This window comes from Nematostella vectensis, chromosome 9, assembly GCF_932526225.1.
Source record: "Nematostella vectensis chromosome 9, jaNemVect1.1, whole genome shotgun sequence".
Lineage (NCBI taxonomy): Eukaryota > Metazoa > Cnidaria > Anthozoa > Actiniaria > Edwardsiidae > Nematostella > Nematostella vectensis.
Genome location: NC_064042.1, coordinates 12,174,755 through 12,200,657, shown reverse-complemented (window position 1 = coordinate 12,200,657; position 25,903 = coordinate 12,174,755). Strand labels below are relative to the sequence as shown.

General features: G+C 42.1%; 2 protein-coding genes and 1 long non-coding RNA gene across 3 annotated transcripts; all 3 read right to left on the bottom strand.

Annotated features, from left to right (window-relative positions):
* Positions 1–587: 587 nt before the first annotated feature.
* On the bottom strand, positions 588–16,659 carry LOC5512369 (EGF-like repeat and discoidin I-like domain-containing protein 3). The gene is made up of 5 exons (XM_032381823.2): positions 16,277–16,659; positions 12,345–12,459; positions 9,073–9,183; positions 4,503–4,831; positions 588–4,083 (listed from the first exon to the last, which is right to left on the bottom strand). The coding sequence occupies exons 1-5, from the start codon at positions 16,619–16,621 to the stop codon at positions 3,940–3,942; spliced, it is 1,044 nt and encodes a 347-aa protein (XP_032237714.2). The 5' UTR covers positions 16,622–16,659; the 3' UTR covers positions 588–3,939.
* LOC125572249 (52 kDa repressor of the inhibitor of the protein kinase-like) lies at positions 12,650–13,827 on the bottom strand. Its single transcript, XM_048732522.1, has one exon. The coding sequence runs from the start codon at positions 13,825–13,827 to the stop codon at positions 12,886–12,888; it is 942 nt and encodes a 313-aa protein (XP_048588479.1). The 3' UTR covers positions 12,650–12,885.
* Positions 16,660–22,975: 6,316 nt separating the features above from the next.
* Positions 22,976–24,573, bottom strand: LOC125572391. Its single transcript, XR_007313807.1, has 3 exons — positions 23,762–24,573; positions 23,110–23,182; positions 22,976–23,008 (listed from the first exon to the last, which is right to left on the bottom strand). It is a non-coding gene; the product is annotated as an uncharacterized LOC125572391 (long non-coding RNA).
* Between the last annotated feature and the right edge of the window lie 1,330 nt (positions 24,574–25,903).

The window sequence follows — 25,903 nt, the reverse complement described above, 5'->3', positions numbered from 1 at the left end:
CACGATCGTCCAACAGGAAATTTAATGAAAATATGCGGGACCGCCCCAATCAGAGAGGTGAAGCGAATGAGCAATGTGCTAAAGTGGGAGGAGACAACGAGTCGCCGTTATGGGCTCTTTTTGTGCCCAAACATCTTATACAAGAAAATATACAACCACTACTAGGGAACGACCTCGCAATTAATTTTTAAAATTATAATTTTATTGCAAGCAGGGCGATGGATTCTCCAGAAACGTTTTTTTCTGATTCTGTTATTTCTTACGGTATAAAATTCCTTCGACCACACCCAATTTGCTATATCCATAGGGGTAAGAATTTCTGCTGACCTAGCCCAAAGTGCCCTTTAAAATCGATTTTGCGGACGATCACTCCCGTCAGTTTTTATCACCTCGTGTATTCATACTCTAAACTTTTTTTATCGGCATTAAAAATCTTGGAGAATCTGGTGAAATATTGTGAAAGAATGGAATCACTGCTTTTTGGTTGCCAAGAAGAAGGGTGTATGCACCCCTGTGTTTACCACCTGTATGGCTTGAAAAGTAAAATCAATAATTACTAGCTTTTGATTGGAATACAAAGTCAATGCTGCAAAAGAACTAAGCTTCATTCCAAGGATGTTCTAGAAAACATGAATCATGCAATATGCATCAAACACAATAATAGTAAGAGCTTGCAACGAAAAAGCAGAAAAGGGTATTTACATGATTGCTTTATGTGCTGCTATCTGTAAAATTGTTATAATCAAGCTTCCTTATGATAATTATTAAAATATGATTTTGTTGCCTACATGTACAGCTAACAATAGCGTGTGTTTATATTTGATAGTATATACTTTAGAATCTTAATTATAATTTGAGGATTAAAGTCAAGGAAGAAAGCCAATTCATGGCATGGAGGGGAGTCAGAATAATATATTATCCCCAAAAAGATGTTTGGGGCGGGGGCTACCATACACTTATAACATTTTTAAGCCAACAAAAGCAACATCTTTAACAAACTCTCTCGTCATTATTTTCTTCCTTCTACCTCCAATGTATTTTTCCCTACACTCCTCACCTAAGAAGGTTAACAGGTATATCTCATAGAGTACTGTAATAAAAAAATAATAATAGAGGGTGGAAAGGATGTCAGAAATTTCAATACTCTTTTTTACCTATAACACATACACCATTGGAGAAAAGCAAATAATTATTCTCTGGAGATTTCTTAATATATTCAGGGACAAGAGATGGGCATAGTTGCTCTGATAAGCACCTGATATACTCTGATAAGTTTAGTAATTCGTTATTTTGTTGTTTCTTATGTAAAATACTTTTAATAAGTTTCAATGTACAGTATGGTTACTTACAAATAAAACAAAAAAAAAAAAGAGCCCACCATAATTTCAAAATGCTTTATCTCCTAGGCTTGTACACAGAGCTTCTACTGATTCGTTGTAGGTCGAATAAAAAAGACCGGACCCGATTTGATCTTTCTACACTACAACGGGTGTCTACAAATCGAAGACCTAAAACCTAATACCTTAAACCTGTGACCCCAAAAGCTACGACCTCTAAAGCTACGACCCCTCAAAAATTGCAGTTATTAACTAGTCTACCTTGTTTCCCAAATGGCTAAACAGCGCGAAAGTTTCATATGGATTCTAGCGATCCTAATAAGGTAGTTCAGCAATTTTGTTGTGCTTTCATGAAAGAAATATATTATATTCTCATTCGCGCGCGCCAATGAACAAACCATTTTTATAGTCGTCGTTGTTATTTGTCCTGTTGAAAATTGTAGTTGAACTCATTTTTCAGACACGCTCCTTTGCCCGATTATCCCGAAAACACTACCGGTAACCTAACCGACCCGGTAATTACAGGTAATATAGAGAAACGCCCAAGAAAAGTTTATGAACTCCCTGGCGAGGAAGAGTGTTTTATCAAACCAAAGCTTTAGCGTAGCGTGCCGATACGGGTTCCCGACAAGTAAATTATAATTTTCAAAGTTTATGTATACATTGGCTGAATATTTTTTGAAATCCTAGTTTTATCGATGTCTGTAGACAACTTGCACCCCAAACATTGCTGTGGCATCGCCATTTTTCGAAAGAAAGACAAAGAACAAGTAAATAAAGTCTCATTTTGTAGAAAAAACTTCTAATAATTTCGCAAAGCTGTTTATTTTTATTTTAGGCGCACTGTGACAGCTAAATGTCAAATCATTTGACAGAGGTTAAACCTGATTGGTTGGAAGGAAATCCCATTAAATGATGTTAGCCTTGATTGGCCCACTTTTTACCGGGCAGTGGAATGGTTTTCTCTGTTATGAAAACTTTCTACAACTCGACACAAGTAGAACATGAAGCGATTTCCCGAAAGTTAGCGGGCAAAGATTTTTAAGAAACACCCGAAAATGTTTACTTTCCGGGTTTCTGAGTTTATCGGCGTTTTAAGAAACGACCATCTGGAAACACAAGTAAAGCTTTTCCCCTATTTCCCAATTAAAAATAAAAACAAATTACAAGCTAATTATCTCATAAGGATCACTGATTCCACTTGAAACTTCCACGCTGTGTAGCCATTTAGGGAAAAAGGTAGGCTAAATAATAACGGCAATATTTTGGGGGTCGTTTCTTTTGGGGTCGTAGCTTTTGGGGTCACAGGTTTTAGGTTTTACACCCACACAACAATAGTACTTATAAGCCCTCGTAATCTAAATCCGCTTCCCTGACCATTTTTCAAATAATTTGTCCTCTCAAACGCATTTACTTAGCTAATGATAAAAGCATTGATCTCGAGCGAAAGGCCAAAAGCGAAGAGAGGTGTGTAAACTTTTTGTTGAGCTCAGTGCTGGCCTCCGTGATGGGTTTTTCGGCAGCCAGATGGACTTTTACGCATTAATTCTTACGCATATCACGATATGAAGTTCTGCTTTTGAGGTTGTTTAGGGGCTCATGTTCGCATGGAAGAGTAAAAGCTGGGTCGAAGTCGAAACGGCCATTGTGTATATTTTGTCTTTTTTGGCTGGTCAGCTTGTTTAGGCGCGAAATTTGAAACGCGTTGGAAAGACGACTTTCGAGTGATGTGTGTTCAAATAAACTTGATATATTGATTGTTTTACACGTTAAATTATATTTTATGTCTATTTAAACGATATTCTTCGAGTTTTAGTTAGCGTTTTAGCGAAAAGTTACGCTCCCCCATTTCTTTCTTCTGACCCGCCATTTTGAATTTAAAAAAAGACTCCATTTATTGTGGGCGGAGCTAAGCCTTTTATACCGGAACCTGAAACTGGCAAGAAACACATGATAAATAGCAAGTAACGTAAAACAAAAATAGGCAAGCATGATTTTCCACCTAGGGCACCTAATTATCGTCTTGAAGTGCTGATATGAGCAAGAAAAAGTCGATATTAATCATAACATACTCCTGCCCCGTTTTAAAGCTTTAAAAAGATTAAATTTCAAAGCATGCTACATAAAATCGAGAATTTCACTGCAAATGAGACCGATAAGGCGAAGTGGTATCTCTATCAAACCGCTAGACATGTTGGCTGACTGGTGCCAGAGCTATCGATCCAACCAGTGTAGCACACAGACATTTCTACCATCCTCTAATCTACGCTTCCTGGTAATTGGTGCACTTTAAACATTCTGGAGTGTATAACTAGAAATACTATAGACGAGCTATAGACAAACCAGATGAACGTGCAAAGCGATTATTCTCACTGCCGTAGCAGGCTTCGAAATATTGGGGGGCACGATCCAGAAAGATTAAGAAAATATTGTGGGAACAGCCACGCCCCTTCTGGTTTATTTCTTATAGATTTTGAAAATATTTGGGGGGCACGTGCCCCCAGTGCCCCACCCCTGCTACGGTCCTGGTGCTTGATGATTACAAAAGACACAAAACGACCCTTAAATAAAAAAAATCATTCGGCTATCACTTTATCCTGAGTTAGGCCTTGCACTCGTAGATCTCGACTCTCATCGCAGGGTTGACATTCCACGCCTTCACCACGAACCGGATGTACCTGGCCTGTATGGCGACCGGAAGGGTGTGTGACACCACTGTTTCAAGGTCGGTATTTCCAGGAAATTCCTGGAAAAGAAGTTACATGGTATCAAATTTTAAGCAAAACCTTGGACGGGCTATACAATTTACCAAGGTCATTGAGGCCTAGTGATTAACTAAATAGCCAAGACAAACAGCAAAGATATCCAATAGGACTAAAATGATAAACTCTTTTAGCTTCAAGTCTAAACAAACAAAAGGATCTCCACTATTGATAAATGGCTCCTGATATCACAGACCTGAATCATATGATCTCCATTAAGGCTTAATTAGAAACCCTTGCATTCAAACATACACCAAAATATCTCCAGTAAGGCCGAATCATAAACCTTTGCTTTCAACACATGCACAAAATGATCTCCAGTAAGGTCGAATTATAAACCCTTGTAATCAAGACATAAACCATTACATTCATGACGCACACTAAAGGGTTCCCTTTTACTCACATGCGGGTAGGTCGTCCACTTGACACCGTCCAGGCTGTAGCTGAGTGCATAACGCGTCACCCAGTAGGTGTGGTCAGGATCATTTTTGGAATAGGGCTGGCCTTGAGTGGCGACTTTGCTGATGTTCTTCACCGTGCGTAAATCCACCTGTAAATACTCATCGACCAGTTGTCCTCCTGGCCGCCAACACCCGTACGTAACGCCACCTTGGAATGTATTGCGCAGGCGTGCGTACTTGGGTGCAAAATAACTATTGTGTTTGGACGATGAGGCCGTTATATGAGAGTCGAGAATCCTGCGGTCCTCCATGCCAAGTGCCGGGCAATTCACTAGAAACAATCAGGTTTGGACTCATAACTTTCCCTCTACTAATATGGTCCATCAAGGTGCCATACTCACACCCTAACTTGACTTCCGCTATAACAAACCCAGTTCCTTGGTTTAACCACTCTTGTATTGTTATTAAATAACAAAAGATAAAAATAGTAATTGAGTAAGGAAAAAAGTGGATGATGGTAAATAGGGGGGTGTGGATTACTAAACGGTCTCTTCACGCCTGTTGAGGCCACTGAATTCAAAAGTGCCAGCACGAGCTATCTGTGTGGCTTCTCTTGCTTTGCGGATAGAGTCGCGACTGCTTATTATTTTTTCAAAAGGTGTGAGCTCTATGACTTAAGCGGAGTGGTTAGGTTTCAGAAACCTTTTGTTGTTTAATCCATCTATGATCTTTGTACATATACTAGCTGTAACATGCCACTGTAACTCATTTATAACCCTGAAAAAGGCAGGTTTTGGCCTGCCGAAATATCGTTAAAAAACAAGTCTGCGTTTTTTTTTTACTTTTTCTTTTAAAGGTTTTATTCCATAATCAACTACGCACACCAGCAGATAGAGGTTGTCCGGTCGTTTTCTTTCTACGTTCTCATATTAGGGTCTCTTGTGTATTTTTCATATTAGGGTCCCTTATGTATGCTCATATTAGGGTCCCTTTTTGTATGCTCATATTAGGGTCCCTTGTGTATGCCCATATTAGGGTCCCTTGTGTATGCTCATATTAGGGTCCCTAATGTATGCTCAAATTATGATCCCTTGTGTATGCTCATATTAGGGTCCCTTGTGTATGCTCATATTAGGGTCCCTTGCGTATGATCATATTAGGGTCCCTTATGTATGCTCATATTATGGCCCCTTGTCTATGCTCATATTAGGGTCAATTATGTATGCTCATATTATGGCCCCTTGTGTATGCTCATATTAGGGTCCCTTATGTATGCTCATATTAGGGTCCCTTGTGTATGCTCATATTAGGGCCCCTTGTGTATGCTCATATTAGGGTCCCTTGTGTATGCTCATATTAGGGTCCCTTTTGTATGCTCATATTAGGGTCCCTTGTGTATGCTCATATTAGGGTCCCTTGTGTATACTCATATTAGGGTCCCTTGCGTATGATCATATTAGGGTCCCTTATGTATGCTCATATTATGGCCCCTTGTCTATGCTCATATTAGGGTCAATTATGTATGCTCATATTATGGCCCCTTGTGTATGCTCATATTAGGGTCCCTTATATATGCTCATATTAGGGTCCCTTGTGTATGCTCATATTAGGGCCCCTTGTGTATGCTCATATTAGGGCCCATTGCGTATGCTCATATTAGGGTCCCTTGCGTATGATCATATTAGGGTCCCTTGTGTATGATCATATTGGGGCCCCTTTTGTATGCTCATATTATGACCCCTTATGTATGCTCATATTAGGGTCCCTTGTGTATGCTCATATTAGGGCCCCTTGTGTATGCTCATATTAGGGTCCCTTGTGTATGCTCATATTAGGGTCCCTTATGTATGCTCAAATTATGGCCCCTTGTGTATGCTCATATTAGGGCCCCTTGTGTATGCTCGTATTAGGGTTCCTTGTGTATGCTCATATTAGGGTCCCTTATGTATGCTCGAATTATCGCCCCTTGTGTATGCTCATATTAGGGTCCCTTGTGTATGTTCATATTAGGGTCCCTTGTGTATGCTCATATTAGGGTCCCTTGTGTATGCTCATATTAGGGTTCCTTGTGTATGCTCATATTAGGGTCCCTTGCGTATGATCATATTAGGGTCCCTTGTGTATGATCATATTGGGGCCCCTTTTGTATGCTCATATTATGACCCCTTATGTATGCTCATATTAGGGTCCCTTGTGTATGCTCATATTAGGGCCCCTTGTGTATGCTCATATTAGGGTCCCTTGTGTATGCTCATATTAGGGTCCCTTATGTATGCTCAAATTATGGCCCCTTATGTATGCTCGAATTATCGCCCCTTGTGTATGCTCATATTAGGGTCCCTTGTGTATGTTCATATTAGGGTCCCTTGTGTATGCTCATATTAGGGTCCCTTGTGTATGCTCATATTAGGGTCCCTTATGTATGCTCAAATTATGGCCCCTTGTGTATGCTCATATTAGGGCCCCTTGTGTAGGCTCGTATTAGGGTCCCTTGTGTATGCTCATATTAGGGTCTCTTGTGTATGCTCATACTAGGGCCCCTTGTGTATGCTCATATTAGGGTCCCTTGCGTATGATCATATTAGGGTCCCTTGTGTATGATCATATTGGGGCCCCTTTTGTATGCTCATATTATGACCCCTTATGTATGCTCATATTAGGGTCCCTTGTGTATGCTCATATTAGGGCCCCTTGTGTATGCTCATATTAGGGTCCCTTGTGTATGCTCATATTAGGGTCCCTTATGTATGCTCAAATTATGGCCCCTTATGTATGCTCGAATTATCGCCCCTTGTGTATGCTCATATTAGGGTCCCTTGTGTATGTTCATATTAGGGTCCCTTGTGTATGCTCATATTAGGGTCCCTTGTGTATGCTCATATTAGGGTCCCTTATGTATGCTCAAATTATGGCCCCTTATGTATGCTCGAATTATCGCCCCTTGTGTATGCTCATATTAGGGTCCCTTGTGTATGTTCATATTAGGGTCCCTTGTGTATGCTCATATTAGGGTCCCTTGTGTATGCTCATATTAGGGTCCCTTATGTATGCTCAAATTATGGCCCCTTGTGTATGCTCATATTAGGGCCCCTTGTGTATGCTCGTATTAGGGTCCCTTGTGTATGCTCATATTAGGGTCTCTTGTGTATGCTCATACTAGGGCCCCTTGTGTATGCTCATATTAGGGTCCCTTGTGTATGATCATATTAGGGTCCCTTATGTATGCTCATATTAGGGTCCCTTGCGTATGCTCATATTGGGGCCGCTTGTGTATGCTCATATTAGGGTCCCTTGTGTATGCTTATTAGGGTCCCTTGTGTATGCTCATATTAGGGTCCCTTGTGTATGATCATATTATGGCCCCTTGGGTATGCTCATATTAGGGTCCCTTGTGTATATTCATATTAGGGTCCCTTGGGTATGCTCATATTAGGGTCCCTTGTGTATGCTCATATTAGGGTCCCTTGTGTATGCTCATATTATGGCCCCTTGGGTATGCTCATATTAGGGTTCCTTGTGTATGATCATATTAGGGTCCCTTGTGTATGCTCATATTAGGGCCCCTTGCGTATGCTCGTATTAGGGTCCCCTTTGTATGCTCATATTAGGGTCTCTTGTGTATGCTCATATTAGGGTCCCTTGTGTATGCTCATATTATGGCCCCTTGGGTATGCTCATATTAGGGTCCCTTGTGTATGATCATATTAGGGTCCCTTGTGTATGCTCATATTAGGGCCCCTTGCGTATGCTCGTATTAGGGTCCCTTTTGTATGCTCATATTAGGGTCTCTTGTGTATGCTCATATTAGGGTCCCTTGTGTATGTTCATATTAGGGTCCCTTGTGTATGCTCATATTATGGCCCCTTGCGTATGCTCATATTAGGGTCCCTTGTGTATGTTCATATTAGGGCCCCTTGTGTATGCTCATATTAGGGTCCCTTATGTATGCTCATATTAGGGTCCCTTATGTATGCTCCTATTAGGGTCCCTTGTGTATGCCCATATTAGGGTCCCTTATGTATGCTCATATTAGGGTCCCTTATGTATGCTCATATTAGGGTCCCTTATGTATGCTCATATTAGGGTTCCTTATGTATGCTCCTATTAGGGTCCCTTGTGTATGCCCATATTAGGGTCCCTTATGTATGCCCATATTAGGGTCCCTTATGTATGCCCATATTAGGGCCCCTTGTGTATGCTCCTATTAGGGTCCCTTGTGTATGCCCATATTAGGGTCCCTTATGTATGCCCATATTAGGGTCCCTTATGTATGCCCATATTAGGGTCCCTTATGTATGCCCATATTAGGGTCCCTTGTGTATGCCCATATTAGGGTCCCTTATGTATGCTCATATTAGGGTCCCTTATGTATGCTCATATTATGGCCCCTTGTGTATGCCCATATTAGGGTCCCTTATGTATGCTCATATTAGGGTCCCTTGCGTATGCCCATATTAGGGTCCCTTATGTATGCCCATATTAGGGTCCCTTGTGTATGCCCATATTAGGGTCCCTTATGTATGCCCATACAAAATTATGAAAACTGCTGTATCCCAATATCAGTCAACTTACGTGTGCAGTTTTTCCCGCCGAATTTCTCTGCGCATGTGCATATGTAGCTGTTTCCATCGTTTTGGCAAGTACCATTGTTCTTACACGGAACACTTGCGCACTCGTCAACGGCTGATAACATGAATAAAATGTATCCATTAGTAAACAACGCAACCAGTGAAACCGTGAGCACAGGAAATATGCATGGAATGTTTGTTCCTACCAATCACTCGCAAGATATTCACACAGTCAACTAAAAACATCTCTCAACAAGTCATAGTCATAAAATATTTGTGATTTTGAGAATGCGATATTTCGCGACATTTTATTTTCGCAATTTCGCTATTTTCGTATAAAAACAAGTCACTTTATTTTCGCGATTTGGGTTAAAAAATTATCAAGCAAAACAATTGGAATTAAAATGTGCTTTCATTATCAAAACTGTAACAAACTATAACAGAAACAAGGTAAAAATCAACAAAAGCTTGAAAAGGTATCTTAAACGCCTCTGTGAAACAAATGAGTTGCACTGACGTTTTGAGCGTTAGCCCTTCGTCGGAGCAAAAGAAACTGAATCGGATGGGGATGTGGTATTTATAGTGTAGTGTGCGAACAATAGTCGTAAGACGGCGCCGCGCGTGCTGTCTGACAAAGGAACAATAAGCAATTAGAGCGGGGCGCGCTAAAGAGATCGAAAATATACCTAGGGTGGCTCTACAGCCAAGAGAGAAAATATTTCTATTCTCTTTCTGGATGCGCGAATCATTGGAACCGTTGTGTAAACAAACCCCATAAGTAAACAAGCGGTCGACAGAGTGTCCTGGGAGGTTAAAATACCTAGAAACTGGTTTGAATGTACGAGGGTTGATTACATTGTTGCGATGTTCACAAAAACGCGTGCTTAGCATGCGGCCGGTTTCCCCAACGTAAATCATACCGGAAAGCTTACAAGAAAAACAATATGAGATTGCTAGTAGTGCATGTGATATGATCCGTGACATACTACGACTCCCCATTGGGTCCGATAATGCGTGTGGTAGGAACGATGTAGTCACAAGTGGTACATCTCTACCAAGAGCACTTAAGTGCTGGGCTCTAGTTTACCGGGAGTCAAGGTGCTTCTGACAAGAGAGGTACGTAGATTCTTGTCACGGCGGAAAAAGAAAAGGATAAGAGAAAAGCGGCGGCCGAGGAAAGAAAGCGGCCGTTTCAGGGTCTTCTAGAAACTTAAATTTCCTAGAGAAGGGCTTAATAATGCCTAGGTTGGAGGGATAAAATGTGAGAGGAAAGAGAATTCTAATTCTACCCAGGGGGAGGGGGGGGGGGGGTAGAATAAGTAGGCGGGGTGCTCGATAAGTAGGCGGGGTGCTCGACCTATTCTTTAGGGTATAAAATTCTTTTAAACTGCTATCTCTTAGGGGGTGTTTTAGGATTTTTTTTTCCGATTCTGCTACACGCTATCTAATGGTGGCCCAATCGCTCGATACGTATATTACAATAAACCTCAAGTCAACTGATCGGTTGATACTTTCGGCTTTATTGTCGGTAACATAACAATACAGGATCCGTCTGCCAATGAACACGGGCATTGTTCGAGTGTGCTATTAGTCAACCAAATGGCTTGACAGTATGGTCTGAAACTCTCTTTGTTTTTAATGCTATCTCTTAGGGTTAATAATTGCTTCGACCACACCGTATCCAATGTTCTATCTCTTAAGAATTGTTATTGACCACCCCCTTAGTGCCATCCCTAAGGGTTAAACTTGATTTTGCTGTCGAGCACCCCGTCTGTTTTTCTCGAAGTCTTCCCTGGAATTCCATCCTCACTTTAAGGCTCGGAGGATTGCAATGCAACATAGCGATCAACGGAACGAGCGCGATCGAGAGCGTTAGTGACGGTATGTGCAGGATAACCACGGTCAATAAAGAACTGACACATTTTCTCAGATTGAGAATGAAAGTCAGAGTGGTAGAAAGGATAGCAGTTTTAAACATGTTGAAGATGAGAGGAAGAAAACAGAAGATCAGTGGGTTGTAGTACACTGAAGTGGCTAGGTGACCATCCTTGATGGAGAGCCTGAAATATCCAGAAAGGTGACCTCGGTCTCAGATATTTCCCAAGTGAAACCAAATGCAGCGTGAAAGTTGTTGACGTAAAAAAAAATGAAGCGGTCGAGTTCAAGTCTCGAGCAGGATGCTGCAGCAATGCAATCATCGGCCATAGAAGAGTGGTACTGCCATAGAAGAGTGGTACGGCCATAGAAGAGTGGTACTGCCATAGAAGAGTGGTAAGGCCATAGAAGAGTGGTAAGGCCATAGAAGAGTGGTACGGCCATAGAAAAGTGGTACGGCCATAGAAAAAGGGTACGGCCATAGAAAAGTGGTACTGCCATAAAAGAGTGGTACTGCCATAAAAGAGTGGTACTGCCATAAAAGAGTGGTGCGGCCATAGCTGAAGAGTGGTACGGCCATAGAAGAGTGGTACTGCCATAGAAAAGTGGTACGACCATAGAAGAGTGGTACGGCCATAGAAAAGTGGTACGACCATAGAAGAGTGGTACGGCCATAGAAGAGTGGTACGACCATAGAAGAGTGGTACGGCCATAGAAGAGTGGTACGGCCATAGAAGAGTGGTACGGCTATAGAAGAGTGGTACGGCCATAGAAAAGTGGTACGGCCATAGAAGAGTGGTACGGCCATAGAAGAGTGGTACGACCATAGAAGAGTGGTACGGCCATAGAAGAGTGGTACGGCCATAGAAAAGTGGTACGGCCATAGAAGAGTGGTACGGCCATAGAAGAGTGGTACGGCCATAGAAGAGTGGTACGACCATAGAAGAGTGGTACGGCCATAGAAAAGTGGTACGACCATAGAAGAGTGGTACGGCCATAGAAGAGTGGTACTGCCATAAAAGAGTGGTGCGGCCATAGCTGAAGAGTGGTATACGGCCATAGAAGAGTGGTACGGCCATAGAAGAGTGGTACGGCCATAGAAGAATGGTACGGCCATAGCTGAACAATGGTACGGCCATAGCTGAAGAGTGGTACGGCCATAGCTGAAGAGTAGTACGGCCATAGCTGAAAAGTGGTACGGCCATAGAAGAGTGGTACGGCCATAGAAGAGTGGTACGGCCATAGAAGAGTGGAAAGGCCATAGAAGAGTGGTACGGCCATAGAAGAGTGGTACGGCCATAGAAGAGTGGTACGGCCATCGCTGAAGAGTGGTACGGCCATAGCTGAAGAGTGGTACGGCCCCCCTCTAGATAATAAACTCCCTAATAACAGTCACTTTACCGGTGTCGCAAGTTTTTCCGGTGAAGCCGGGTTCACACTGACATTTGCCAGTATTATCGCCATAGTTCGCGCGACATTTCCCACCATTCGCACACTTCAGTTGGTCGCAAGGATTCTGAAAACACAAAAGCAAACGTTAAAACGTTGCTTGCTTTGAGTCATTCGTTTTCACATTTTTGATGTGGAGTAACGCTTCCTTCTACACCAAACACACACATTTGATGTGAATACCCGACAGGGGCGTAGCCAGGATTTTTCCTTGGGGGGGGGGGGGTCAAAGTGATTTGTCAAGAAATAGGTTTACAAAGAGTTCAATATTGATCTATTGTAGAACTTACTTCATACTACTTTCTTAATTTGAACCCAGGCAATCTTACATTCTGATACGAGGCACATTCTGATACGAATCAAACATACACTTCATTCATTTACAAATGGAGTTTCACTAGTTATAATATCAATTAACTGAGAAGTAATACACATGTTGGATCATGTTCCAATGAAAGTTAGGGTAGCAAGATGCCTCCCTGGTTAGAACATGCTACTTGTCGCCAGATAAAATGTCTGCAAACAAAAGGCGACGAGAATGGCGCGTGGCGAAAGTATCAATGATGGCATCTACATCCAGAGATCTGTTATAAAGGACGCTCATCAAGGCCAGTGAAGATTCTCTTTCTGTGCTCATGGTGTTTCGTAGGTATGTCTTAAGGCGCTTCATTGTACTGAACGATCTCTCACTCTCAGCTGAAGTGACAGGGAGGGTGCAGAGGATTTGGAGTAGCACATGTACGTTTGGGTAGAACTCGGCATCACAGTTTTTCAGTGCGTCGACTGCGCTTCTAGGAATAGATTCCTCTTCTACTCTCGTCCATTTACTGCGCCAACGGACAAGCTCTACATCGAGTAAATCAGGGCTTTCAAGGTCATCTGTGTAGAATTTAACGGCCTCTTCCAAGTCGCAGCCATTGGTAGCCACCAGAACCTCCGGTACCAAGGAGATCAGCTTTGATACATTCATCTGGTCGGCACTGAAGAATTTATCCATTTCTGTCGACAGGTGGTCGACAAGAGGAATGCCCTGGGATCTCTTGTAATATTCACACGGGGATGAGGAGGGGGTATTTTGCCGGTGTTGTTGTATTCGTGCAATGCGCGGCATGGAGGGTACAATGTCAAAATCCTTCCCTAAGTCCACAGATGACTCGTACCACTTTACGAACAAGACATCGATATCGCGCCTCGGAGCTTGAAGATCTTCCTTTACAGAGCTCACTTGAGAGTAAGCCCTGTAAATGTCGCTTGCGCGCTTCTGAAGTTGGATGCTCAGTTGCTTCACGACTGAGAGGCATTTCATCACAGTGATCATCGTGATTGTAAACTCAAACTTGGACATGGTGGACAGAAGGCCATTGGCTCTTGTGCGGCTCTCCTGGTCCCAGCTCCAACTTCCGTACTTATTTAAGTACTGACACTCGTTTGTCATCACTTCTAGGGTTTTCAGAACTGCAGGGAAGAGGCTGTAGAATACCTCATAAGCTTCGTGGCGTTCCGCCCAGCGTGTGCGGCAAAGGCTTATTAGTGTTGTCTTCTTTTATTCGGGGCATATATCTTTAATATCTTTAATGACATTGACGAGTAGATCGTGTCGTTTTGGGGAATACTTGAAAAAACAGCAGGTTTCATTCAGACGCCAATCATATTACGAATCATTGAAAGATCACAAGAATGGACTATTACAAGATTCAAGCAGTGTGGATTGCAGTGAGTGTACACTGCCTTGGGGCTCTTCTGTTTGACGAGGGCTTGAGCTCCGCGTGCCAGCGATGACATGTTAGCAGCGCCGTCATATGCCTGCCCACGGCAGTTCTTGATATCCAGTGACCATTTTTCCAGGGCATCCAAATGGTTCGCGAGAGCCTCGTCGCCTGATCCCCCCCCCTTAAATCCAAAAGAGCGAGGTAGTTTCCACGGTTGCTTCTGGTGACCTGCCCCTCTCTATGCCCCCTTAGGGCAATGTTCTGCCTTCCACAGAAAATCAAAGAGCTGACGATGCCAGCCAAAAGTTTATGATTTCTGGCTATTTGGGTTATCCTTGTAGCTTCGATAGTCGTAGAAATGGCTTGTTCTGGGGCTTTCATATTCTTTATAAAGTTCTCCGCTCTCAAAAGGGCGTCGTTGTGGTAATTTGTTATTGAATGAGATTGTAAGATTTCCTTGGCATGTTTGAAATTGGTCATAGGCGATTTCACAAGCACACCAGGTTGGCTTGTAGAATGAAATAGGACGCACACCTTGCAAATGCCCCCATCCTTTGACGGGATGTACTGCACTAACCACTTAAACTCAGAAAGCCACGATCCTTGAAATGATCGACTCTTGCCCCTTTTGGTTGTCTTGGGAAAAACGTGATTTGGGGGTGAGGAATGTTTTGCCGAAATAAGTCTGAACTTTTTGCTGTCACTCAACCGTTTAACTCGGCCTGCATCGAGCAGCTCCCCGAATTCCTCTACTCCCCCGCCATTCGTACTTGAGTCTACAAAAGGAAAAAACACGCGTCTCAAACTACCGTAAGCCAAGTAATTTGAATTGCTAATTAATGTCGGCATTAACCGTGATCTGTCCGCGGTCTATAAAATCAGTTACGAAAAATCGCTAAACTCTATTTTAAAAAAGCAGTGTTGTAATAAAACTAGCGATTACCTGAAAAAAACAGTGTCCTCCGAAGCATTCGAACAGTGCTGTGCTTGAGGCGGATCTATACAGTGGCTGATCGCATCTGCTTAGGAAAAAAATACAAAGCAGGCAACTCAATTAATTTTTTGGTATTATATTGCAAGAAACAAATTGCCGCAGCTTGATCAAGAGCAAAACAATTCTTGCACAGATCAAAATACCCCTAGTACCGCCGTAAACACTTCAAATAATCTATTCAGAATTAACAGGTTGCAAGTACCTATTGATTGGGAATAGCCCGGTTTTAGTAAATGCTTTAAGGAAAGTTTTAGCTTTACGTTTGTTTTTTGGCTACGGTTCGTTTGGGTTTTCTAAAATCTTCGCCATCTTGGACCTTTTATACAGTCTCTACAGATATTACAAATATTACTAGTTTTTAGCTTGGTACAAAACTATATCATCAATAAAAAATATATACATCAGGTATACATCATACAAAATTTAATTCATGATTTTCTTACCTTTTTGTCGCTACAAAAGACAAAATTGAACGCCGCATTGTTGTTCCAATGAAGCCACCAGTTCAGTCGAGCCGACAGGAGGAACAACTAGAACGTGCCGAAGGTCTGTACGATATCGAGGCAATGGTGACGGACGCTGGAAAATGTGACTGCGGGCCCTGTTTCTGCTGCTACGCTGGGATCGAAAAAGTACTACAGAACTAAAACATCCTATCTATCCATGGCATTGGCATATTGTATTTGGGCCCTGTAGCTGTAATTTTCAAGGATAAAAAAAAAATATCATCATAAAGGGGGGGGCGGGCCCCCCACCCTGGCTACGCCCCTGCCCGAGGATCAACCTCCCCGTATCCTCTTTGCCAAAAATCCTGAGAATCAAGAATTTTATGTGCGGGCGTAAAATTTGTTAAAAGGGGGAATGTGAACAGGTGAAACCGGCGTAAGCAAGCGTTCCTGTGTGTTTGAGGAAAAAAAACTCAGAATGGGGGATAAGAGAAGTTTAATAAGCCATATTTTGACCGCGTGAACTCTTGCTGCGCAGAATAGTGAGAGATTACGGGTATGTTTTTTAAATGATCTGAACAAAAAACAACAAAATCAGTGCAAACAAGGATAATAAAGAGAATCCTTCGCAAATAATCTTACAAACAAAATTTAATAATTCATTCAACCCTTCTTGTTCCATCGAACAAGGAATTTCGCGCTTTTTCCGCGTTTGTCGTGTTTCCTTGTACTTACCGGAATGCTGTAATGGTTTGACGACGTGTTAAAGTTGAACTTGTCTGACGCGTTACTCTTGTCATCAGACAGAAGTTCGCACCAGGTTTGATAAATCGAACCAGGAGAATCCTTTTTACCGGCATTGATCGACAAACAAGACGGGAACTCATCCATGCACTTCTCCCAGCACATCATCAAATTCGGTTCCATCGTCCTTACTAGCGCTTGCACCTCAAGATAGGAATTCAGATGTTCGTTGAAGTTCGCAAAAGAGAATTCACCACCAACATTACCCACTGTTTTTTGATTTTTACCATTCGAGCTGCATGCCATTAAAAGGCATGATACAAGAAAGAGATACATGGTTCGTTGGTTAAGAAGCGCAAATGACTTGAATTCAACACAACCGAGAATTAAAAAAAAAAACTAATTAGTAACCTTTTTTATGTGGACCTAGATAATTGCGGGGGGTAGGCTTAATAGTTTAACGGCCCCGTGCTGAGATGGGTGGGGGGGGGGGGGGGGGGGGACACGAACCGCTACGGAATGCATTGTGGGGAATAAGGTGATGTGTGTCGTCATCTAAATATACTGTTCTTTACTTTGAGTCTTAGACCAATTCATTTTTTTTTTCTAGATGAGTGTAATCTAAAGTAATCAGTTTAATTAGGTCAAACAGCTTGACAAGTTTTATCGTTTACATGCTTTTGTCTTTTTCGATTGATTGTTTTCAGACACAGCTTGACAATTATACCAAGTATGTTTGGAATAAGGAAACTTCGTAGATCAATTTCGAAAATGTGATATTTTATTTGATTTCAAATTTTGTATTGTAAAACTTTAGGTATAAAAACTAGTGGTAGAGTACTCACAACAAAGCATGCATCAGGAAACGTAGAACACAAGCTCATTCAGGCTTTTTTCACACATGTTAACATAACAGGTGAAGACGATCAGAAACGTTTCAAGCTGGTTTCAAAGTCTTTTAGCGATCACGCAATCGTAAGAGTTGGCCCATTCTGTTGATTTAGGCAACAGTGTTTAGCCCTTTGTGTAAACACGTCAGAATTCTCTGCTGGTTCCGCGCATTATTATTAATTATTAAGCGCAACACATTCCTTATTAGCTAATTTGCTTTCGCGCTTTTTTAGCCATAAGCCAGCTCAGAGTTTTTTTTTTAAGTATATCAAATTATCGACTAATAATTTTTCAACATAAATAATGTCATTTTTTAGTTCACTTAGCTTTTCTAAATTGTTCTAATTCCTGCGACTCCATGAGAAATCAATTTCTTAATCACCTTAGCCTAATCAATATAGATTCGGCACTGTTTCTTAGCCACCGATTCAATCATAACTCACATCTTTTTGTTACAGCGATCGAAACTTCAAACTATTTGGCCGTGTCATGTATATCTAGAGACGAACTTTTTTTAAAGTTTGCAAAGTTTGTTAACATTTCTATTTCCTTGGCGGCGGAACAGCGAACCCGTTGAATTCACTATTTGTAAAGTCGGGAAATTAGGGAGATTTTCGATGAACCAACTTTAAGATGCTGTTATCCTTTGTTCCTAGAACGACACTTAGAGGAAGTTTTATTAAAATCTTTACGGGGAATTCCTTGACGTAATTTCATTCGAAATTATCTTGCAAGCTAAATTTATACCATAAAGGAAGAGGAAATTATAATTAGTTGCCATTGGATTTAACCCCCCACTTCGGGCTAAGCTGCCAAGGAAATTGGTGAAAAAGATGCCATTCATTTAAACAAGGACCCAAAACTATAAAACGGCTTAGCCCCGCCCCCTTTTGGCTGAATAAAATTACAACATGCAGGTTCAGATCAGAAGAGCAAATCGCTGGCGAGGTATTCGTATTATTCCCATGGTAACGGCATTGCTTAGTAATAAAAGAGAATCTGAGTATTCATCACCTGAGCCGTGGAAATTGAATAAAGTAGAGCACTGGAAAAATCGTGTCCTGTCCAGTGTATGGAAATAGTCTGTAAATACACTGGAAATAGACTGTAAATCCGATTTACAGACTAAATACACATTTACAAACCCTGGAAATGTCAAATGTGTCTGTAAATAGCCTGTAAATAGTCTGTAAATTAGTTAGAGAATCTTTCTCACAATCACGACAAGCCTGGAAATAGTCTGTAAATGAGTAAGAGAATCTTTCACACAATCACGACAAGCCTGGAAATAGTCTGTAAATGAGTAAGAGAATCTTTCACACAATCACGGCAAGCCTGGAAATAGTCTGTAAATGAGTAAGAGAATCTTTCACACAATCACGGCAAGCCTGGAAATAGTCTGTAGAAGCACTGGAAATAGTCTGTGAATACGCAGAAAGGGGCCCAGAGAACCCTGGAAATAGCGTAAAAATAGTCTGAAAATAGTCTGCAAATCTATGCGATGCAGCAACAGCTACCCTGGAAATAGTCTGTAAAAACGCAGAAAGAGGGCCCAGAAAACCCTGGAAATAGCCTGTGAATAGTCTGAAAAAAGCATGAAGATCGCTGAAGAAGATTTTTGCAACGTTTGCCTTTATTTTTTTGTTCAAATGCAACATGTATGACAATATTCATGGCTTAAAAACATCTCTTTCTTTATAAAAAAAATCTAAACAAAACACAAATTCTTTAGTTTTTTACTTTTTTACTTAATAGCATCGGCCTTTAACCTTTAACCTTTAAATACAATAATTGCCACTAGCGAGCTAATCCGGCAATGAGGGGCAGCGTACCAACTACCCATGCACATACTACGGTTGATAATAAATAAATAATAAATAAAACAAAAGAAACAATAAATGAATGAATAAATAAATAAATAAACGTAACAATTCGATAAGATGATGAGATAACAATATTACATGTACATGGGTAGTATGGCAACTAAATCATTGCCGGGCCAGCTCGCCAGTGACGGCTATCTTAAATTCATCGACAGAGCTGAGGTCTAGCATTTGTTGGGGCAGAGAGTTCCAAACGGGGATAGTTCTTGAAAAGAAGGAGTATTTGAATTGGTTTATACTGGGAGGCGGGAGTGTAAGTTGGCATGTGTTCCTGACGCTTGACCTGGTTGCGTAGGAACCAGGTTTGCGAATTACATCACTCGGGAAATCGATTTTTACTAGCCCGTGGTGGATCTTATAAAACATGACAGAGTCGAATACTGTTCGCCTAAGTTCTAGCTGGTGCCATCCTAGGTGTGTCAGCATATTCGTGACGCTGCTATGCCTTCCGTAGTCGTTGCACACAAATCTGGCAGCGCGGCGTTGTACAGATTCAACTTTTTGAATGTCCTTCTGAGTGTGGGGGCTCTATGCTTCCGTCCCGTACTCCACCAGTGGCCGTACCAGCGCCTTGTAGGCTTGCTCTTTAACCGCAGCTGGGCAGGAAGATAAATTTCTTTGTAGGATACCCAATACTGCGTTAGCCTTCTTCTTGACTTCCTCCGTGTGCTTTGACCAATTGAGAGATGTAGAAATGTGGACTCCAAGGTATTTTTTTTTTTTTTTTTTTTTTTTTTTTTTTTTTTTTTTGAACGCTTACCCCCTCCAGTGTGGTTCCACACAAATGGTATGGGAACTGGGACTTGTCGCGTTTTAAAGTGATGGTCATGACGTAACATTTTTTGGGCGCAAACTTCATCTGCCACTGTTCTGCCCATCGTTTAAGGTGGTGAAGATCTTGCTGTAGGGCGTGGTGGTCATCAAGGCTCTTAATTGGGCGGTATAGGACGCTGTCGTCGGCAAACAGTTTCACGTGTGATTTGATGCCAGATGGCAGGTCGTTTATGAAGAGCAGGAATAATATCGGTCCTAAGACCGTGCCCTGAGGCACGCCTGATAGCACAGGGGACCAGGTAGAAGAGGCCCCGTTCACGACCACTCGCTGTCTTCTGTTGGTAAGAAAGTGCCTTAACCACAGTAAGAGTCTTCCTCTGATTCCATAGAACTCGGCCTTGATCAGTAGGCGTTCGTGAGGGACTGAATCGAACGCCTTGGCGAAATCAAGAAATACCACGTCAACTTGCCCATGGTCGTTCAGGACCGACGACCAATCATGAATAACAGATATTAGTTGGGTGGAGCAAGAGAGGCCTTTCAGGAAACCATGCTGTAGCTGAGTAATGATGTTGTTTGCGGACAGGTGACACATTATGTGTTTTGAGACAATGTGTTCCATCAGTTTGGAGACCAAGGATGTTAAAGATACTGGGCGATAGTTCTGTGGGTCAGATCTTAGACCCTTCTTATAAATGGCTGATATGTTCGCGTCCTTCCACACGGTAGGGAGTACGCCATCCTTCATCGACTGCTCGAACAGTAATGTAAGGATAGGTGCGAGTTCTGTTGCAGCCTCCTTCAGGACTCTGGCTGGGACGGCATCTGGGCCACACGCCTTGTCTACACGGATGTTATCGAGTTGTATTCTAACGCCGTTAACAGAGAAGGAGATGTCTTTGATGTCTTGGTGAGGGGACGCGCCGAGAGTGGGAACATTAAGATTATCTTCCTGCGTGAATACACTGTCATACTGTGCCCTTAGCGCCTCAGCTTTACATTTGTCATTCGCGCAAACCCGTCCCTCCCAGAATAGAGTGGGTATCCCTAGTGACTCTGAGCGTAAGAGTTTCAGATATGACCACGCCCTCTTCACTCCGTTCGGCCTAGGTTCATCAGATTCAAGGTCAATCCCCTTCATAATCTCGCTCACGTAGTTATTGTGTGATTCCTTGATGCTGTTGCTTACAATGTTCCTTAGGCGTTTATAGTTCACATGGTCTTTTTCCTTCCCAGTCCGTTTGGACTTTTTGAAGGCGCGTTCGCGTTTGCGCATCAATTTTTTGATGGGCGCGCCTATCCAGGGGAGGTGTCGCTTTGTTTTCGAAGTCTTGGATGGAATAAACCTCTCCATAGCATCACTAATGCAAGTTGAGATAGCATTCCAATTTTCCTCCACGGATCTTTCCATGTGCGATGCAGCATAGTCCATATGGAAGGATGCGATGTGTTCTTTTAACGCAGCCATGTCCGCTTTATGGTAAAGATAAATCTTACGTGGGGGCTTGGGGATGTATTTTGGAGCAAGGTCAACTTCAAATAAAACCGCGCTGTGATCACTTAGACCCGACGTAACATGACATGCATTAACAAGGCCAGGTTTAGACGAGAATGCAAGGTCCAAGAAGCTATCATATCGAGTTGGAGACTTAACATGCTGTGATAATCCATATTTTTCCGCCAACGCAATAAGGGCGAGGTCCCAGCTGTGAACAGGTGGAGTGAGTACAGCCTCGCCGCTTGACCATTCAATACCCGAGCAGTTAAAGTCACCCCCTATGATTGCATTAGGGCACTGCTGGTATTTGGTGAACAGTTTGCATAAGTAGTCGTCTAACAGACCGAGTCCCTCCTGGTCGGTTGGGGGGTGATAGAAACTAGTTAGAAAAAGTTTCTTCCGCTTTGCGAGATGGATAGATGCTGTTATCATTTCGGCCCCATCGACGTCGAGACCCCGTTCTTCCACTGCAGTCAGATCGTTGCGAACAGCTATAAAAACACCTCCACCGGAAGCCGTCCTATCTCTCCGATATACTTCATAATTTTCAGGAAAGATTGAATAAGTGGGAATAATAGCGTTTATCTTTGATTCGCAGCCGAGAATAACGTCCGGGTCATGCAGTGCGACAAGAGATTGAAACTGCGACTTTTTGGCCGGGCTTTTTAGCCCGTTACAGTTAAGAGAGAGGATCTTTAACTTTCTCCGTGTTATCTTGACTCGGTTCCCTTGGGGATCATGGAATCTTGAAGGGCTAGACGTAAACAAAGGTGATCCCGGGTCGCTGCTTATTGTTGAATCAGATGAGAGACTTTCAAAGCGGTTTTCGTGACAAAGATCCATTTCGTTTAACAGGAACGTCGTCGAGAAGTTTGGGAAAAGGCATTTATTGCACAGCCACGCAAGCTGGGAGTCACTACCCAATCTGTCATAAGATTGAGCCGTCATGGCAATACACTTCGTATGATACCACATGTCGCACTCGTCACACTGAATCGCTCTTTGGTTCGATCTAGTTGGCTTTTGACAGATGCCACAAGGATCTTTAACGGGGCCCGGGTTCATCGTTGAACAGTCATTTGCCATAATTATAAGGATCAATGAAATGCGAGGCGACGTAGAATCGTTCAAAACAGGGCCAAGCATTCGGCCGTGACGCTGCCTTGACAGTGAATTAATGAATGCAAATGCAGAGCTTCTTGGCTGATTGACTTTGAATGAACTGGCTTTAAACTCCAAGTTACCTTGAACTCCCGGTATCGCGAATGGCGCCTCAGACGAACAAACCTCGCTGACTGAGCTGTCCAGTACATTAAGTACGATGGCAAGAATAGTTATGGGTAGTTGGAGAGCCATTGCCATAGTGAAAAGATGGCAAAATCACATTTGAATCGGAACAGAATTGAACACGTCCGATAGGCTTGATTACCGCTGACACCGGCATCTGTACTTCTTCCATTTACTTCACTTTTAGGTAAAATAATGCAATAATTGTTGCCTAATAAAAAGATTTGAAATTTAATTTCATTATATAAAAAATAAGTATTAAAGGTTACCTTTAAAAATGCATAGTAGATAGATGTATACTTACAAAACACAATTTCAGGAGCTCTGCCTCTTTCGACTGTATATTGCCCTTTTTCCTTTTTATAAGTCAAACATGCCCTCATCCTGCAACTGAAAGAGCTTTTTAAAGGTCTAGTTATTCAGATAGGAGAAATAAGGGCATTGATATTGCGATTTTGAATTTAACCAAAGTTTTTTTAAAGAGGAAATACCTCATATCCAGATCCTGAAACGGCGTTGGCGTCCATGCAATTCCAATTTATGACTTGTGACGAAATCGTGTTACTGATTGAGCATAACAATAAAGACATTTACTGCTGTGCTACCGAGTTGAACTTGCGTGATGTCAGTTTCTGTCGCGCGCGTGGCTATCGCGATTAGGTAATAGTAACATTTTACTTTTTATACCACGCGATATAAATATCGCCTGTAATCTAAATGCCTAAATGTGTTAAAAATTCACTCGAAATGCTCCACTTTGGCGTGGTTCTGCTTCCTTGTATTCTTCTGGTCTAACTGGTTTACTTACATTAGTTATCTATTGAACAAAATTGGGTTATTAAAAGAATAAGTAGGAGTAAACATATGAAACAATAGGGACCTTGATATTTAAAACAGCGGAGAGAGTAGCCTGAGTTAACAGACCCCGCTCAAAATCTAAACGAACTTAGATTTTGAGCAAAGTCTGTTAACTCAGGCTACGGAGGAAAGGACGACGGCCGTCAAGATTATATCCATTCGCGCGCAGAAAGAAGATTCTGCGAGCGCACTTAAATCTGGTGTGTGCGCCGTCCTCGTAAAAGCTAAGGTGTAGGAACAAATATTGACTCAATAATTTAACAAATAACCTTGCTAAAACCATACCTTAAAACTGGATGCCATAATGTAGAGTTTCAGAGAAGAAAAACAAATATCTACGACAGAGTGTTGACCGCAGCGGTTGACTTTGGAGATCAGATATGAAAAGAGCGGGAAATCTCGAGTAATCAGGTATTACCCAGAACTCCTTTCGCATGGCTGATGACGGATATTGTTTATACGGAAAACACAGCTTTGAATTAACTCTTAAAAGTAGTCGCTTAGTCGAGTAATGATTGGAGTAAGTAGACATTAGTAGGCAAACGTTCATTATTAGAAGGCAAAGTGTTCTTATTTTGAAGGCTTTCTTGTCTATATAAAAGCTTGACGTGCCATGCTAAACTAATATAACCTCTCTAACAAAGCAAAATAAATCATTCAAAATAAACCTTTATAATCGTTTTACAGTTATGTGTTATGTGTCCGACCTGTTTACAATTTCTGTTTTCAGATGAAAAATTATAAACCTGAAGTTAACAGTATCAGTTGATACAAAAACAGGATCACTCATATTAAGGCATCTCACTGGATGCGTCAGATGCGCTAGCAATTTGCGCTAGCTATTTATCGAGGGTCCTCAGGGATCCCTTTCTGTCAGCTACTGTAATTGCAGCAGTATCACCGATACAGGAATTTCAAGAGATAAAACAAGCTACGGGATCTTTGTCATTTACAGGCCAATTCCAGGGTTCTCTGGGCCCCCTTTCTGCTCACTACTCACTCACGAAATTTTTGTTGAGGAACCTTTCTGCCAAGTCTGTTTAATGAACTGATCCTGCAGACTTTGCCTTGGTAGTACTGGTATATCAGCGCTACGTACAAGTATATGAGATGAACTTGTCTTGGGATCTCGCCTCCTCTACCTTCGTGTTATTTGCATACGTTCTTGTGATAACAGAAGGACTAGCCATTGTTCTTGCAAATATTCTGGTCATTCTAACATTCGCCATTAACTCGTCCCTCAGGAAGCCATGCTTCTATTTCGTCATTAATCTAGGCGTCGCCGATCTTCTAACTGGCGCAGTGCTTGCTCCGATATACGGGGAGTTAACCAGAAAACTCTTGTGCTGTGAATCTCCTATCCGTACAGAACCGCAAATGGAAACTTAAAGCTGGTGGAAAGCGAAGTTTTTGAAGTCCTTTTCTCTATAACAATAGTAACTGCAAATATTCTCTCTTTCGTTTTTATTTCTGTTGAGCGGATGTTTGCTACCGTCTGGCCATTACGTCATCTTAACGCAAAGGCCCGGATGTACATTGTGTTTATCATGATCACGTGAGTTTCAGGAGTCGGTCTGACAGGTTTGTCTTCGCTGAGCCCTATGGCGACGCTCGGTGTCGCTATGTTTGTGGTTGCACTTTCCTTTACAATACTTCCAGCATCGTACGCCACCATTTTCATCAAAGTAAAGAAACAACAGCAGCTACACAATCAGTCCGACCTTCAGAGAATCATCCAGAAAGAGCGGGACGTCGCCAAGACGTTGCTACTAGTAACCGTGACGTCGCTGGTGACGTGGCTGCCGCTAATTGGTGTTGGGGTAGCTTCGGCAACAGGTTTTCCTAACTACATAATGAAGGCGTTGATGTTTTCAGTGTGTGGGTTAAACTCGCTGTGTAACCCGGTGATCTACATGTTCAGAATGAGGGGATAGAATCAAAAAGCCCAAACTGTCACGATCTCGTACCAGAACAATAAATACAATACACCAAAAACTGGAAATCGACTCTGCCAAATTTTCGTCTTTAATATGACTTCTTCAGGGCAGAATGAGGGAATACCGTAGAGCGCTCAAACAACTCGTGTGCAAGTGCTCACGGTATAGACGAGTTCAACCCGCGGTGAGCTATGGGTATCAAGCACCATAACTCGTGGTATGTCTATGTTACAAGGTTTTCAAGGTTTCAAGGTTTCTGGTATGTTTATGGTGTTGGGGGCAGCCGGGGATCGTATACGCTGGGCAAGAGTTGGCCGTCGTCTTATTTATTGCACCGCTATCGTGTTTACAATTTGGTAGAGCTACCGCACTGACTATAGCGGTAGGTTAGCTGTAGGAAGGAAAGTACTTTTGGAAGGTACTGAAGGAACATCAATTCCTGACTAAACCAACCTAGAACACTGCTGTGTAGTGTCCTCATAACAAGTTA